At 42.5% G+C, this 14,888-nt stretch overlaps 1 protein-coding gene across 4 annotated transcripts in view; it reads right to left on the reverse strand.

The window, feature by feature from the left end:
* Positions 1-14,888, reverse strand: part of LOC148506644 (uncharacterized) — a 135,375-nt gene that overhangs the window by 24,560 nt on the left and 95,927 nt on the right. For all 4 annotated transcript variants that reach the window (XM_088446471.1, XM_088446473.1, XM_088446470.1 and 1 more), the window contains exon 5: positions 13,577-13,642. In XM_088446471.1, the coding sequence (XP_088302597.1) occupies positions 13,577-13,642 (66 nt within the window). The remainder of the gene's footprint in view (positions 1-13,576; positions 13,643-14,888) is intronic.

Here is a 14,888-nt window from a genome sequence, read left to right on the forward strand (position 1 = left end):
AGAAAAAAGTATGGAGAGCCAAATACACATTTGAAAAATATGTTAAACATATACAAACATATATATTGTGTCAATAGATTATAAAAACTGTACAAAATTAGCTCCAGAAACAAAAGTAAAAGAAGAAAGAGAAAAGAAAAGAAGAAGAATGAAGGATAAATGACGGGAGAAAGGGAAGGCATAGTGGGGGTAAAGGGAAGGGATAGGGGGGAAGAGAAGAAAGACCTCACTGGTATAATCTCTTAACAAAAATCGAGATATTAGAATTCAGAGTATCGATAAATGGTACTAATATAGTTACCAAAGAGTCTGTAGAAAACACACCCCATGAAGATACAAATGAATCATTAAAAGCAAATGGTCAGAACAGAAGGGCTGATAAGCCACCTAATGAAGGGGAACTATGTGAGGGACTATGATAGTTATACCAAGGATTCCAAATCTGTAAGAAATTAGAGGATCTATTATTAAGAAATGTGGTAATTTTCTCCATACTCGCCAGGTACCAGATTTTATCAATAACTAGACGTGGAGAAAGAGTATCTACACGTTTCCAGTATAATGCAACAAGACATCTGGCAGCCTTCTATATTTGAACCATTAGTTTACTGGAGACCGTATCTAGAGTATCAATTGGAAGACCCAAGAGAAAAGACCAAGGACCCTTAATTATAGGAACATTGATTACTTAACAGATTTGCAATCATGTCCCTGTGGAGCACTACTTTGGGACATTTCCACCATATATGGATAAAGGAACCTAGGGCACCGCATCCTCTCCTCTGAGGGGAAACAGAGGGAAACATCTTATGCAACCTAGTAAGGACCAGGTACCATCGGTAAAAGACCTTATAGGCATTCTCCTTCACCAAGGTCAAAATAGATGGCTTTGAAACAGATATACATATACTGTACATATTATATACCATGTCTGCCCATCAGGTGGTGGACCCAGGTCTCTCTCCCACTGAAGTTCAAACGATGGTGAAGGAGACTGCACACATGATAAGAGGAGAGGATATATAGTAGATATAATGCCCTGAGCTAGGGGACTATGATAACATAGAAATTCTAAGTTTGATAGGGAACTAAGTGGCGTGGGGCTAGATGGAGAGGACACAAAATGTCTTGATTGAAAATATAGAAAAGGGTTCACCCTCAGGGAAGTCGAATTTAGATACAATACCCAGTCACAACATACATATACCATTATCCATGATATCTATAACAAAACGGATATTTCTGCTGACCCAGGGGCTTGCACAAACCATGGACTGGCCTGGTGGAAAGGCAGGGTTATCCCATAAAGGGATAAGGGAAGAGAGAGACGAGAGGAGTTTGAAGAGTTGGGCACAGTAGTCCCAGATCTGTCATGTAAAATTAAGGACAGGATGCAACCCAATGTAAGGAAGTCTGGACTTGGAGGAAAGTAGTAGTTGAGCGGCCAGTGAGGTAGCATTACTGAGATCAGTCTCTAGTTGGAGCCACCTGAGAGTGGAGGAGGGGGTGAACCAGGCACTAGCTTGACTCAAGTGGAAGGCGCAATAGTATAAATGAATGTCCAGAAAACCTCTCCCCTCTCCCACCACTGGTCTCCGCAAAATCGAAAATCCTGTTCTGCGCACTTTATTCCTCCACACAAAACAAGAGAAACCAAGTATGTAGCTGAGCTAAAGTTGAGTCGGGAACTTTAACAGGTAAAGTTTTAAACAGGTAGGCGTGGGTGTATATTCATCTTAAGGACCACTATTCGACCCAACCAAGAGATAATAAAAGATTGCCACCTGTGCAGGTCCGCTTTGATGGACGATATCAAGGGTAGGAAGTTCTCTTGATAGAGAGTACTATAATGGTTTGTAATGAAGATGCCCAGGTAATGAATCTTATTGGTCCACAAAGAAAATTTTGTAATAGTGATAAGCAGGCCGGAATAATGTGAAGAGGCAAGGCTTCAGTCTTGGACCAATTGAATTTATAGCCTGACAGATGACCATAGACATTGAGAATTTGGAACAAGTTTGGCAGAGAAGTGTGGGGAGAGGAGAGGGAAAGCAAAACATCATCTGCAAATAACAAGATCTTATACTCGGATCCACCAACACCAATCCACACGATATCCCCAGAGGCGTGGATATAAGCCGCCAGAGGTTCAATGATCAAGGCAAAAACCAGGGGTGACAGAGGGCATCCCTGTCTGGTGCCATTCGTAACCTCCAGTGGGCCTGAAGCTAGTCCATTTACAGAAACTCTTGCTGATGGACCAGAGTACAAAGCTTGAATCCCAGTGAAGAAGTCGCCACTGAGTCCAAAATGACAGAGTCTCAAACATAAAGGGCCAACTAATCCTATCAAACGCCTTCTCTGCGTCCAGAGAAAGCATAAGAACAGGAGTACGCCGAAGGTTTATCAAATATATAAGGCTAATAATGCGTCCTGTATTATCTCGAGCTTGTCTGCCTGGGATAATCCCACCTGGTCATTATGTATAAGTTGAGGTAATACATTGTTCAATCGTAAGGCCAGAATTTTAGCATATAACTTAAAATCGATGTTAAGTAAAGGTATGGATCGGTAGTTAGCTCAATACGATGCATCTTTACCCTCTTTAGGTATAACAATCTTGGCCTCGAGAGCTGACCTAGAGAGGGGGCACCTCGTAGGATATCGTTAAATAAAACAGTCAAGTGGGGTAGAAGATGATGTTGAAAGGTCTTGTAGTAGCTAACCGTAAAGCCATCGGGGCCCGGGGCTTTGCTACTCTTCACAGTTTTAATAGCGGTGGCGACCTCTTCCTCAGATATCTCGGCACTAAGTGCAGATGGCGACTCAGACAATAAGCGGGGTAGATGGCTTTGTTTAGAGGAAATCCCGGATCTCTGCCTCGAATGTAGGCGAAACCTGAGAGGACCCAAAAACATTATAGAGTTTGTCATAGAAATGAAAAAAAAGCTTGAGTGATAAGTTTAGGATCTCGCGAGATTTGGCCTGAGGGGGATCGAATGGAAAGGACATTACTTTGAGCGATTTTAGATTGTAGCCTGTCGGCTTTGTCCCCTTTCTCGTAGAAAGATTGATTAAGCCATTTTAAGCTAGTCTCTGCCTTAGCTGTTAGAAGTTAGTTCAATTTACCCTTAGCGGATGACAGGGCGGTTAAATCCGCTTGTGATCCTGTATGTTTGTATTTTAAAATAGAGAGATCGTGTTTGTTCCGAGAGGTCTTGAATATGTTTCTTCCTAGTTTTATTAGCGTGGGCAGAGGCTCTGATTAAATAACCCCACATAACTGCCTTATGAGCATCCCATAATGTAATAGGGGTAATATCTGGGGACTGATTGCAGCTAAAGTAGTGTGTCAGTCCCTCTAATTGGGACTTGAGTAAGGGGTTAAGAAGGAGCCTGTCATTTAAATGCCAGGAGGGCTGGCAATTGGGCATTTGGGGACCGGGAACATCTACTGTAATTGGGCAATGATCGGACTATGTGCTGGGATGAATGGAAGTGTCCAATATACACTGGGCTGGTTCAGTGCTCAAAAATATCATGTCCAACCGTGTGTAAACATCATATATGGGAGAGTAGTATGTATAGTCCCGGGCAGTGGATTCCTTCACTCTCCAAGCATCAAACAAGAGGTGTTGCGATAAAAGGAGATTTAGGGCTGCAGAGTTACGAGAATTAGATTGTTGGAGAGGTCTAGGGAGGGGTTTGGACCTGTCCAGGTGGCAATCAAGGGTCACATTAAAGTCCCCACCCAGAACCACAATACTATTTATGTGGAGAGCCAATAAACTATTAAGGAAGTTAAAAAAAGTAGCTTGAGATTGGTTAGGTGAGTAGACATTCACAAAAGTGTATGGAATCCCATTCAAAGTCCCAATCAAAAGCAAGTATCTACCTTCAGGATCTCTAATTATCTCCAAGGGTGTGAATCTAAGGTGTTGCGCGTATAGAATAGACACCCCTTTTTTTTATGAGTGGGGTCGCAAGTGTGAAAAGTACTTGGGAATCGCTTAGCTCTAAGGTCGGGATGATGTGTACCAGCAAAATGAGTTTCCTGTAATAATATCACATCACCCTTCAGTTGCTGGAGAGTATAGAACAGTAGAGAACGTTTATGGGGGCTATTCAGACCCTTTGTGTTCAAAGAAAAGATTCTAAGTACCATCTATAAAGAAGAAGAAAGCAAAAACATATACCAAAAAACACCAGTAAGGTCTCCAAGTGGAAAGAAAGGGGAAAAAAAAGGGTGACCAAGAAGGGAAAAAATAAATAAATATATAAATAAAAATAGGGATCTGCTTATCAAATCGGACCCGCGCAAAGAATAGGCCAAAAGCCCATTATGTCCGATGCTGGCCATATGGACCGGGTGGAGGGGGGTGGCTATAACCGTCTGGAGAAGATGAGTGTACATAAAATAGAGTCTACGTCCTATGTGCAGATATAATCACATAAAATATACTTGACATTATTCAACAAATAAAAATGAGTTGTAGGGACACGATGTGGGGGGGGGGGGGGGGGAAGGTGAGGAGTTGACCCAGGAAGGATGAGGAGGGGTATAGGATATATCAGCAGGTATACATGTAGAATGAGGCGTGTCAATATAAACCTAGCAACAGCAAAACAATATTTAGGCAAGAAATCAAGGTGGATAGGGGTATATCGTTACACAGCAGGTATATCGCTAACCGCAAAACAGGCTAGGTATGTAACTGTAATTAAACATCTTGTAGAAATATATAATATTAGAAATAAACACACACTAACTTCTGGAAAATAGTATAAAGTGGTCACAAGGGTCCAGCATGGTAACTAAAAAATGCAAACAGTAAAGTGATTACAACAGAGAGAATAGTAATAAGGATCAATATGTAAGCATATGGAGAACACGTATCATATCAAGTCCAGAGCCCTCATCTAAGCCCACATTGATAAGAAGGCATGGGGCCTTCACAGCATCAACTAGGGACACCAGAGGGTAGTTCTCATATAGATTAAACCCTAATAAGAGGGAGTATATTCAGGTATCTGGGAGGGTGTCTGAGGATGACCCCACTGTGTGCCAGTCCTTTGATGGGGCTCCAGGGGTAGAACGCTGTGGAGAAGTTGAGGAACTCGAGATATTCAAATGACGAAGCAGCTGCAGGGCTTCATCGGGTGACTTAGCAGCCAAAACTTTGCCATCAGATCGGATTTGAAGAGCAAAGGGGAGGCCCCAACGGTATTTAATATTATTATCTCTCAGCATCTTGGTAATATCCTTCATTTCCCGACGTCTTGTCAAGGTGATGAGGGAGAGATCTTGAAAGATAAGAAGCAAGGATCCCTTCAAAAGGAGATGCTCGGGATAGCCTGGCTTTTGTATAGATCTGATCTTTTGCCGAGTAATAATGGAGCCTCAGAATTACATCTTTAGGGGTGTTGGCATTCAGGGATCTAGGGCGGATGCTTGGTGAGCCCTGTCCAGGAGCAACATATCGTCCGGAACAGTAGGGGCAAGGACTCGGAAGAGGCGAAGAAGATAGTCCATTAACTGGGCCGATTCCACAGATTCAGGGAATCCAGAGATTATTCCGACGGCCTCTATTATCTAGATCTTCTTGTTTGTCAGGCAAGAGCATCACTTCTGTACGAATTTGTGCTACCTCTTGTTTGGACTTGTTGAAAAGCAATAAGTTCCTCTTGTTTTCGTTCAATAGCATCTACCCTGGAACCCAGGGTGGCCACCTCTGTTTTAATACCAAAGAGAGCATCCTGGACCTCCTCACGGATTGTCTTCTTAATGGTTTTCATTTCAGTGAGGAGCATTTCAATATTCGATTTAGTGGCTGGAGTAGAGGAGAGTTCCTCATCAGACTCTTTTTCGGAAACCTCGTCAGTAGCTGATGCACTAATAGATTTCTGCAAAGAGGTGTAGAATTCTTGAAGTAACCAACAAGGTTATGGGATCCTGATTTTTTTCCCTCCTTTAGGCATGGTAACGGGGATAGAAGAGAATGCTTGACTATCAACACCGGTAGGGGAAAAGGAAAACTCCTAAGACATCATTGGTATGTACAGTACCAGACTCCTGGTATAGCAATATTACATATTCAGCGGTGGTTAAATTGTAAGTATAGAAACTTGTATCACATATGAAAGGTGTAGTTATAGAAAAATACCACTAGATGGAGCTGTGACTCCAGGGTTGGTAGCAACTGAGATGAAAGTTAAACTGACAAAACTTGATATATATAGAAGACAAAAAATATCCAGCAGACTTTGGGGACCAACCAAACAGATTCTCTTGAACCACAATGATGTGGAAAGTTTCTGTTGTAGGGATAAAGGCTGGAGAAATGTGTGAACCAGTATGGCTTTGACACTAAAATGGATGCTGATACTACTAGATCGACTGAATAGAGTAGAGTGCTTAATTCTGACCAGTATGGTCTCCAAAAGGCAGAGCGGGGGTTAATAAAGGGGAGATATCCAGCGTTGGAAGCAATCCAGCCAGGTAGTTGCTGCAAGGGGCCACACCAGCAAGGAGGTTGAGCCAGCCAGTATATTCCCAGGGCTTTAGGACCTTAACACCTCCGCTCCGGGGGTCAGATACAGCACCTGAAGGGGCCACGCAAAGAGAGTCCGAGTTCCAGCAGCAGCACCGGAGGTTGCAGCACTCGCCCCCGCAGCGGGGAGGACAGTCGCGGGAGCAGTCAGCTGGGTGGAGTGCAGGCCCACCGAACAGCCTGATAGCAGCAGGAGTCCCAGAGAGTTCGGCCGTGGGCAGGTAAGTGCGGCGTCTGCGACGAGCAGTGGGGGTCCCGCACAGATACAGGCAGACCGCTGCCTCTGTACCCCGAAGACCTCTGTGAGTTGGGTGAGGCATCCACCGGAGACAGGAAGTGCGGCAGTAGGGGCAGGATGTGAAGCACACGAGGTTGTGAGACAAGCGTGGAGCAGGCCGCAGACAGCCTCCGCACAGTGGCACTCCGCAAAAGCAGGGAGGGGGTGCAAAGAGGGTCCGCAGGCACTCCTTGGTGTAAGCAGGAGGTCAGGGGACAAGGGCAACCCCAGTACAGCAGCAAAAAGACCCAGGCAGGTGGGAGCATTAATCTCTATATAAGTTTTTGACGATATAAGGACAGCATGTAATTATTCCGAAAATATGGGGGACACCAGTCCCTTACTTTGCCAGGGGCACACGGACCCCTAGAAACACCCTTAGAAACACCCCTTGCCGTCGGCTATTAGCCGAATCTGAGCCATCGGAAATGTTTTTTTCTTAGGACTATAGACATTTTGGTGTCGACCTTATAGTTTGTCTATATTTTAATGGTCAATATTTTGACCCAGTCGATATTTCAAACGGTCTATATAGTGAATATCTAAATTATGTCCATGTCTAAATTATGTAGCCGTTAACATTGACTATCTACATATTGTTGACATTTTGGTTGTCTAAATATTGTACCTGTCGACATTATGGTGTTATATATACAGTATCAAACCCTATAGTACCTTTAGGCTGCACATACACATACAGTTAATGGCTATGCTAGGAATTAGTATGAAATGATCAATTTAGAGTGGAAGAGCGAGATATGCAGATTATTTGTGCACACATACTTTTGTGCTAAAGCAGTGGTGGGCAGCAAAAGGACTAACAGAAAATACACTCATTGCATATACAGTAGATGTGTCATCGTACACTTCTCTTTTCGTGGCAAATGGCACAAGACATCTGGCGAGATTCTGGTGCTGTACATTTTCCTCTCAATTTTGCATTTTAGTTTGCATATAGTGTACTATGATTAGTTATTTTGTCACAAAGGATATTAGTAGAAAGTCACAGAAAGCATAATGATGCATGGTGCAGGTTACTTGTGTCAGCCCTGTTTTTTGCCCTTTTACACAGACAAACATTTTCCTAAATTTTGCATTTTACTTTGCTTATAAGTGTACAAGGTAGCTCTTTCTCCCATATTCACTATTTCATTTTCACTCTTTTCTTGGTCTCTCCCCCCCAAAGGTTGGATGGGCATCATTGTGTCAATATATCTATACATAGTAAAGAATAAATTCCCTGGTAGGCGTCTGTTTGTTTCTTCGGGCTAATCTCGAGAACAACTGGATGGATTCCATGCAGTTTTCACTATTCTATAGAGCATTTGTTGAGGAAGGTTTATGTGTATGATACATTAATGTATGAGAAAAGGGAGCCAAGCAGAGAAGCAAGGTCAATGAAAAATGGACGTCCGAACGCTTTCTTGGCGTATGCTGCCCAAACCGTGAAAGATATATCACAACAATAATATCATGTAGAGATTGATATATATTATCCGGTTTCGACCAGAAAAATTTATGTAAGCCCTGTTTACTGATACAAAATTTCAGTTTTTCCCTTTTTTTACCATTCCTATTTCATTATGAGAAAAATGACTTTTTAATTTCAAACGAGTCCAATTCCCGGCAAGAATCTGCTTTGGCATGACAAAAAATAAAGCACGGGGACAGACACTTAACGTGGCTGGAGGTGACCTAAGTGGAGTGTGTTTTTCTCATGGACAACTTCATGGACAAACCTGTGTTATTTATATGGCAGGGAGATGAGGAATCACTGCAAAAGTTCACACAGTACATTAACTTAAACAATCAAAATTTGATCTTCACAACCAAATACAATAAAGAGAAAGTGGAATTCCTCGACCTGGACATATACATTGAGAATTCATGCATTAAAACCAGAACACACTACAAGAAAGTAGATGTGAACAGCTACATTCTGGCTGCAAGCAATCACCATCCAAGTTGGATTCGCAGCATCCCCCAGGGTCAATTCACACGAATCCGCAGAAACTGTACAGATATAAAAGAGTATGAAATAAAAGGACAAAAATTAAAAGAACAATTTTCAGCTAAACAATATGATAGAACACAAGTGGAGGAAGCTTATGAGAATGTAAAAATGAGACCAAGGGAACAATTATTAATATATAATGACAAAAAGAAGGAGGAGGACATGAGTAAGAACAAAGTATACTTCGTTACTAATTACAGCACGTCAGCCCCCAAAGTCAAAAACATACTTAAAAGACATTGGTCGATTTTGAAATTGGACTTAAAACTGTCAACCATTCTGTCCGACCAACCGAATGTAGTGTACAGAAAAGCCCCTGACTTAAAACAAAAATTAGTCAGAAATCTAAAGAACATCAAATGTAGAAAACAATCCACATTGGATGGTAATTACATTAATAATGGTTTCTACCACTGTGGACAGTGTTTACCATGCAAATCCCAAGGGTATCGTAGCACTATTCCAACTAACAGTGTTTCCAGTAATATAACCAAACAAGATTACAAAATACGACATAGTTTAAGCTACAATAGCAAAAACATCATTTACATTCTCGAGTGCCCATGCGGGCTACAGTATGTAGGTCGCACTACTAGAAGTCTAAAGATAAGAGTTGGAGAACACATACGCAATATCAAGAAAGGGTTTGAACAACATAGCGTGTCGGAGCACTTTAAGAACAAACATGACATGAACCCAAATGGATTAAAATTTCTAGGGATAGATCAAGTTGCACCGAATTGGAGGGGGGGTAAGCATAACGCTAGAATTGATAAGATAGAAAGTAGGTGGATTTTCAACCTACGCACATTGATACCAGAAGGACTAAATATAGATCCGTGACCAGATCCCCACTATCTACGATGCACCCAATCACGGTGGTTAATATTTAGGATGTTTAACATAGCCATAAATACTGTATGAACATACACATGTCCATATTCAGTTCCCCGTTATGTTTCTACAAATTATTGACCTAACCAATCAATGAGGTGTACACCTGTACTATATAGGGTTTATGTTTCCACATTGAACTGCACTATTAATATCATATTACCGCCTGGGTTGTAATATATATAATTATACAATTACGGATTATACAATCAGTTATGTATAATTATATAACAAGTTCTTTAATGGATGATTATGGTCTTTCCATGATATATGATTATAGGTTCATCAAGGTATCACTAATTACAGCGAAGTGCAGGCATTTATTTATTTATTTTTTTAATTCCGAATAGGGGTAGTACCATCAGCATGAGAGGAGGATCACATTAACATCAAATTGATTGCAGTACAAAAAGTAGCCCACATATAAACATGAGCACTGGTCCTTTAATGATCATATGTACAAAATGGCCACTAAAGGAGTGGCAATGGAAAATAGGGACATTCATTAAAATAGCCACCTTATTATTTATGTAAATAGCCACCTTATGATTGTGCAGCTGTGTTATTATTGTTAATAGCCACAGGCAAGATGGCTGCTGTTCAGACATACACTACAGTGTCAGTGAGGAACCATTAACATTAGGATGCAGTTCTAGAGATAGCCACTGGAGACCGCGCATGCGCGGATACTATATGGGGACTCCTATGCACACTCTAGCGCTTTCTAACACACCAGTGCTGATAGACTTGGCTGGACCTATGACAAAATGGCCGCCGGAGACCGCGCATGTGCGGCTAGCATATGAAGTCTCCTATGCACACTCTAGTGCCAGGCATCACAGCAGCGCTGATAGACTATGACGTGCGTGCACGCGCAACCAGGAAGTGCACGCAGCACACACAGAAGCCCCAGACACAGTCACAAATGCACCACCTATATAAGGAGACTGAACAGGAGGGTGGGCACCCTTGAAAAAGTCCACGAAATCGGATGAAACGCGTTGGGACACGCCCCCTATTGACAAGAACTTTTTATGAGAGACTTTCCTATACATTCCTATTATTGGGCATGTTCTTAGCCACGTTTCCTATGTCAGGAAACTTTTTTTTTAGATGTTAAGACTCACTGGATTCCATATTCAGTTACAATAAAGTAGTTCAATTCAGACTGGAGTCTGTAGTTGTTTATAGTTTATATCAGTGTGCATTAGCATTTTTACCCACCATATCCCCTCATACACATCCATACAAGCACCGGGACGAGGAGAACCAGCAGGAGCAACACAGCATACGGGGTAAGTACGATTCTTTCTTACCTACCTGCATGATAGCGTTTTCCAAGATCCCCGATACTGTGCCACTGTATTATATTTGAGGTGGAGAGGAGGTAAAGGCAGTTCTGATACCTTGAAGCACACTATAAGAACACCCACCCTACAGATATTACTACAGTTTTATCGATGGGACCATCCAAGGACATTCTTAGATGAGAGACAGCAGTAGTTTTCAACACACCTAATCCCGGATTAGGGACAAGCAACGCACACTATCCAGTCAGTCATTTAAACAACGTTTTTTAAGAACACCCTGCCTACAGTTTGACAGTTTCTCAGCTTTAAAGTTGGAACTTTGGAATTTGTTTACAAGACACTGTGCAAACTCGAATCACTAACGCATCGACACTTTCATTAAGTTACATCTACTTGCATTTTATTGTCCCAGAGCGCACCACTATAATTTACTTTATTAACTTAATGGACAACATGGCCCTTTTGCGTGTCACCTTAAAACGAATTCATTTTGTGTTGACATCAGGAAGAAAAACGACTAATGTCTGCAAGGCAATCTTATAAGACCTGGGTTAAGAAAGACTATTGCCATAAATTCAAAATTGCTACCGTGCGAAGCCGGGGCGGGTCACTAGTTTCACATATAATGCTCTTTAGCTAAGGAATGTCACTTTATATCACATGTAAATAAACAGAGAAATAGCAACCATGGAGCAATAATTTCTTTAAAACAGGATTCCTGTCATGTGACACTTCAAACTGGAAGGATGATGATAGAGAATCCCTTTAAGCCAAGGTGAAAATGTGAACACCAGCGGGGAGGACGGACTGCCACGGCGGGGAGAGAGGAGCTGGTCTCTGTGTAGGCTGACAGTGTGTGTGTCAGAGTGTGTGTGTATATGTGCCAGTGTGTGTGTATATATGTGCCAGTGTGTGTGTGTGTGTGTGTGTGTATATATATCTGTGTCAGTATGTGTGTGTGTGTGTGTGTGTGTGTGTATCTGTCAGTGTGTGACGGTGTGGCTGAGAGACAAAGCAGGGGGGAGGTGATGGTGTGCTAAGAGACGATGCATGGAGGGAGGCAATGGTGTGGCTGAGAGACGAAGCAGGAGGTGCATTGGTGTGGCTGAGAGACGACGCGGTGGGGAGGTGATGGTGTGCTGAGAGACGACGCGGTGGAGAGGTGATGGTGTGCTGAGAGACGATGCGGTGGGGATGACAGTGTGCTGAGAGACGACGCAGGAGGGGAGGTAATAGTGTACTGAGAGAAAGCGCAGTGGGGAGGTGATGGTGTGGCAGAGAGACGACGCGGTGGGGAGGTGATGGCTTGGCAGAGAGAGACAATGCAAGGGGGGAGGTGATGATGTTGCTGAGAGATGATGAAGGCGGGGAGGCGATGGTGTGCTGAGAGACGATGTGGTAGGGAGGTGATGGTGTACTGAGAGACGACGCAGGGGGAGATGGTGTGGCTGAGAGACACTGGGGGAGGGAAGTTACACAGGGGGAACGAGTCTGGTTGAACCGCTGTTGTATGATGATGACCTTGTTAATATTCCTAATTAAAAAGGCATCTTCCGGACAATGTGACCTACATGAATAGTGAATACCGAATGAAGACGCCGTCTTCCCAGGGAGGATACATTACTTCAGAGGTTCTACATTGTGAAAAGCACTGTATAGCTAAGGTACATATGGAATGGAAAGTAATGTTCCCAGAGTGACGAGAAATGGTGTGTCATGTTGGCCCGCCCCATTTTCAGTGGCCACGCCCATTTTTTTTAGCGCATATATAATTTCATTTCTTATTGTAGGGGGGGGGGGGGACACATCGTTCTTCAACTTGCCCTGGGCTCCAAAGACCCTAGTTGCACCTCTGGTGCAGGGAGGGAGCTCATGGAGCTATTCAATTGACTCACTGTTTAGTCCGACTAAAGAACCTCAGGAGAGTGCACGGAGAAATCCGACTAAAGTGCGGGCCACGGGGCTGATTTCAGGCTCAGCACGGCGCTAACAGCCTCGTGGTCGGCACTTAGTGGAGAATGCTGGTTCTCGTGACTAAACACCCAGGTTAAGTTGCTAGAACTGGCATTCTCCGACTTAACTACTTTCCTTTGGAGTAAACATTGTGGTGAATTGAACAGCTCCAAGAGTTCCCTCCCAGCGCTATTTAATTCACGCTGAACTGAATCGCCCCCTGTGACTTCACTACACAAACACTCCCAAACTCAACTGGAGTCATTGGAACCAATATGGTCCATTTCCGTAAGAGTGTACATGCTTTTATGACTGTTAAAAATTATACTTTTGATGTCAGTAGGCGAGTACCCCAAGGGTAAATATAATGTGTAAGTATCTAGGTAAAAAAAAAAAAAATGCATTAACACACTGATAAAAACAATGCATTTGTTCAAACTGCAATTAAATATGTAAGAAGAGTTCAAATTAATTGCTCACAGCCTCTTCAACTGTCAATTGCTGCTTTTATGGGGAATGTGGAAAATATGGTATGTCCATAAATTTATTTTTTGATTGAAATATTAGAATAACTTACCTGATAGTGCTATTCCTAAGGTCCACTTGGCATACACATCATTTGATTCACCAATTGTAGTATGCACTGAAAATTGAAAGTAAAAGAGAAATGTAGCAAATACGATACAGTGTGAATGAACATTTGCATACTTGTACATTTTAAAAACCATAAAGCTATTTATTAATTCTTTTTTAATATGATGGCATACATGCATTTAAAAAATGTGATCAAAATCAAACAACTAACAGCAGGGTAGCCTCGATGGTCATTCCAGTGGAGTGGTCGCACGAAGGCACCACCCTATATGCAGTGCAACCGCTGCCCTGGATCAATTAAGACTGGCAGGCCTGGGCTGTGATCGACAGAGACGCAAAGAAGTGACATCATAGGTCACGCAGCCGCGCATCGCCATCCTGCACAGTGCGCTGTCTCTGCAGTGAATTAGTCACTGAGGCTGCAGCCACTGCTGGTTGCCGGTGTGTGTTTTTCCTGTGGGGGACCATGTGTGTGTTCTTTCCCCCATGGGGGACAATGTGTTTGTGTGTGTGTTTTGTTCCTGCATGGGCCAATGTATTTTTCCTGTAGGGGCAATGCGTTGAATTTTTTTCTTCGTGGGGGACAATTTGTGTGTTTTTTTTCTTCGGGGACCAATGCATTTTATATTTTTTCTGTAGGGGACATGGTCTGTGGGTGGTCTACAAAATTTCTCACACAAGGTGCTAGTAGAGCTAGGGCCTGCCCTAACTAGCAGAGACACAGAGACATAACAGGGATGAATGGGAAATACAAAAAAAAAAAATTGAATGACTGACAAAACTAAACATATCCATATCAGTTGATGCTTCCCAATCTTTCCCAATATCTCATATCCTAGTCATTTGCCACTGTCCCACTCATTCCCTACTTCCCACTCATTACACAACTACCACTCAGTCCCTACAAATAAATTGTCACATCATCATGCTCAATTTCAATATCACATCTACTATAATTATTTAAAAAGGTCAGTGTGTTATACCCAATTTTCGATTCATTATCCACAACTTCCCTTTAATGCAATAACCACATGTACACTTTGAAAGTCTGTGGGGAATGAGGGCCTGATTCAGAGATTTATGCAAAGCCGATATGTTCGCATATCGAGCGATTGTTTGCAAATGTGCATGTGTGAAAGCCGCACTGCGCAGATATTTATACTGTTGCACATGTAGCATACCATGTCTGTATTGTACAAAAACAACTTGTTTATCAGACTATAAATTTTATATATTATACACAAACACACACATATATATATTTGTGGTGAGAGGGGCAGTCTCTCGACTGAATT

This window comes from Taudactylus pleione, unplaced genomic scaffold (genome assembly GCF_031769625.1).
Source record: "Taudactylus pleione unplaced genomic scaffold, aTauple2 ptg000399l, whole genome shotgun sequence".
In the NCBI taxonomy this organism is placed as follows: Eukaryota; Metazoa; Chordata; class Amphibia; order Anura; family Myobatrachidae; genus Taudactylus; species Taudactylus pleione.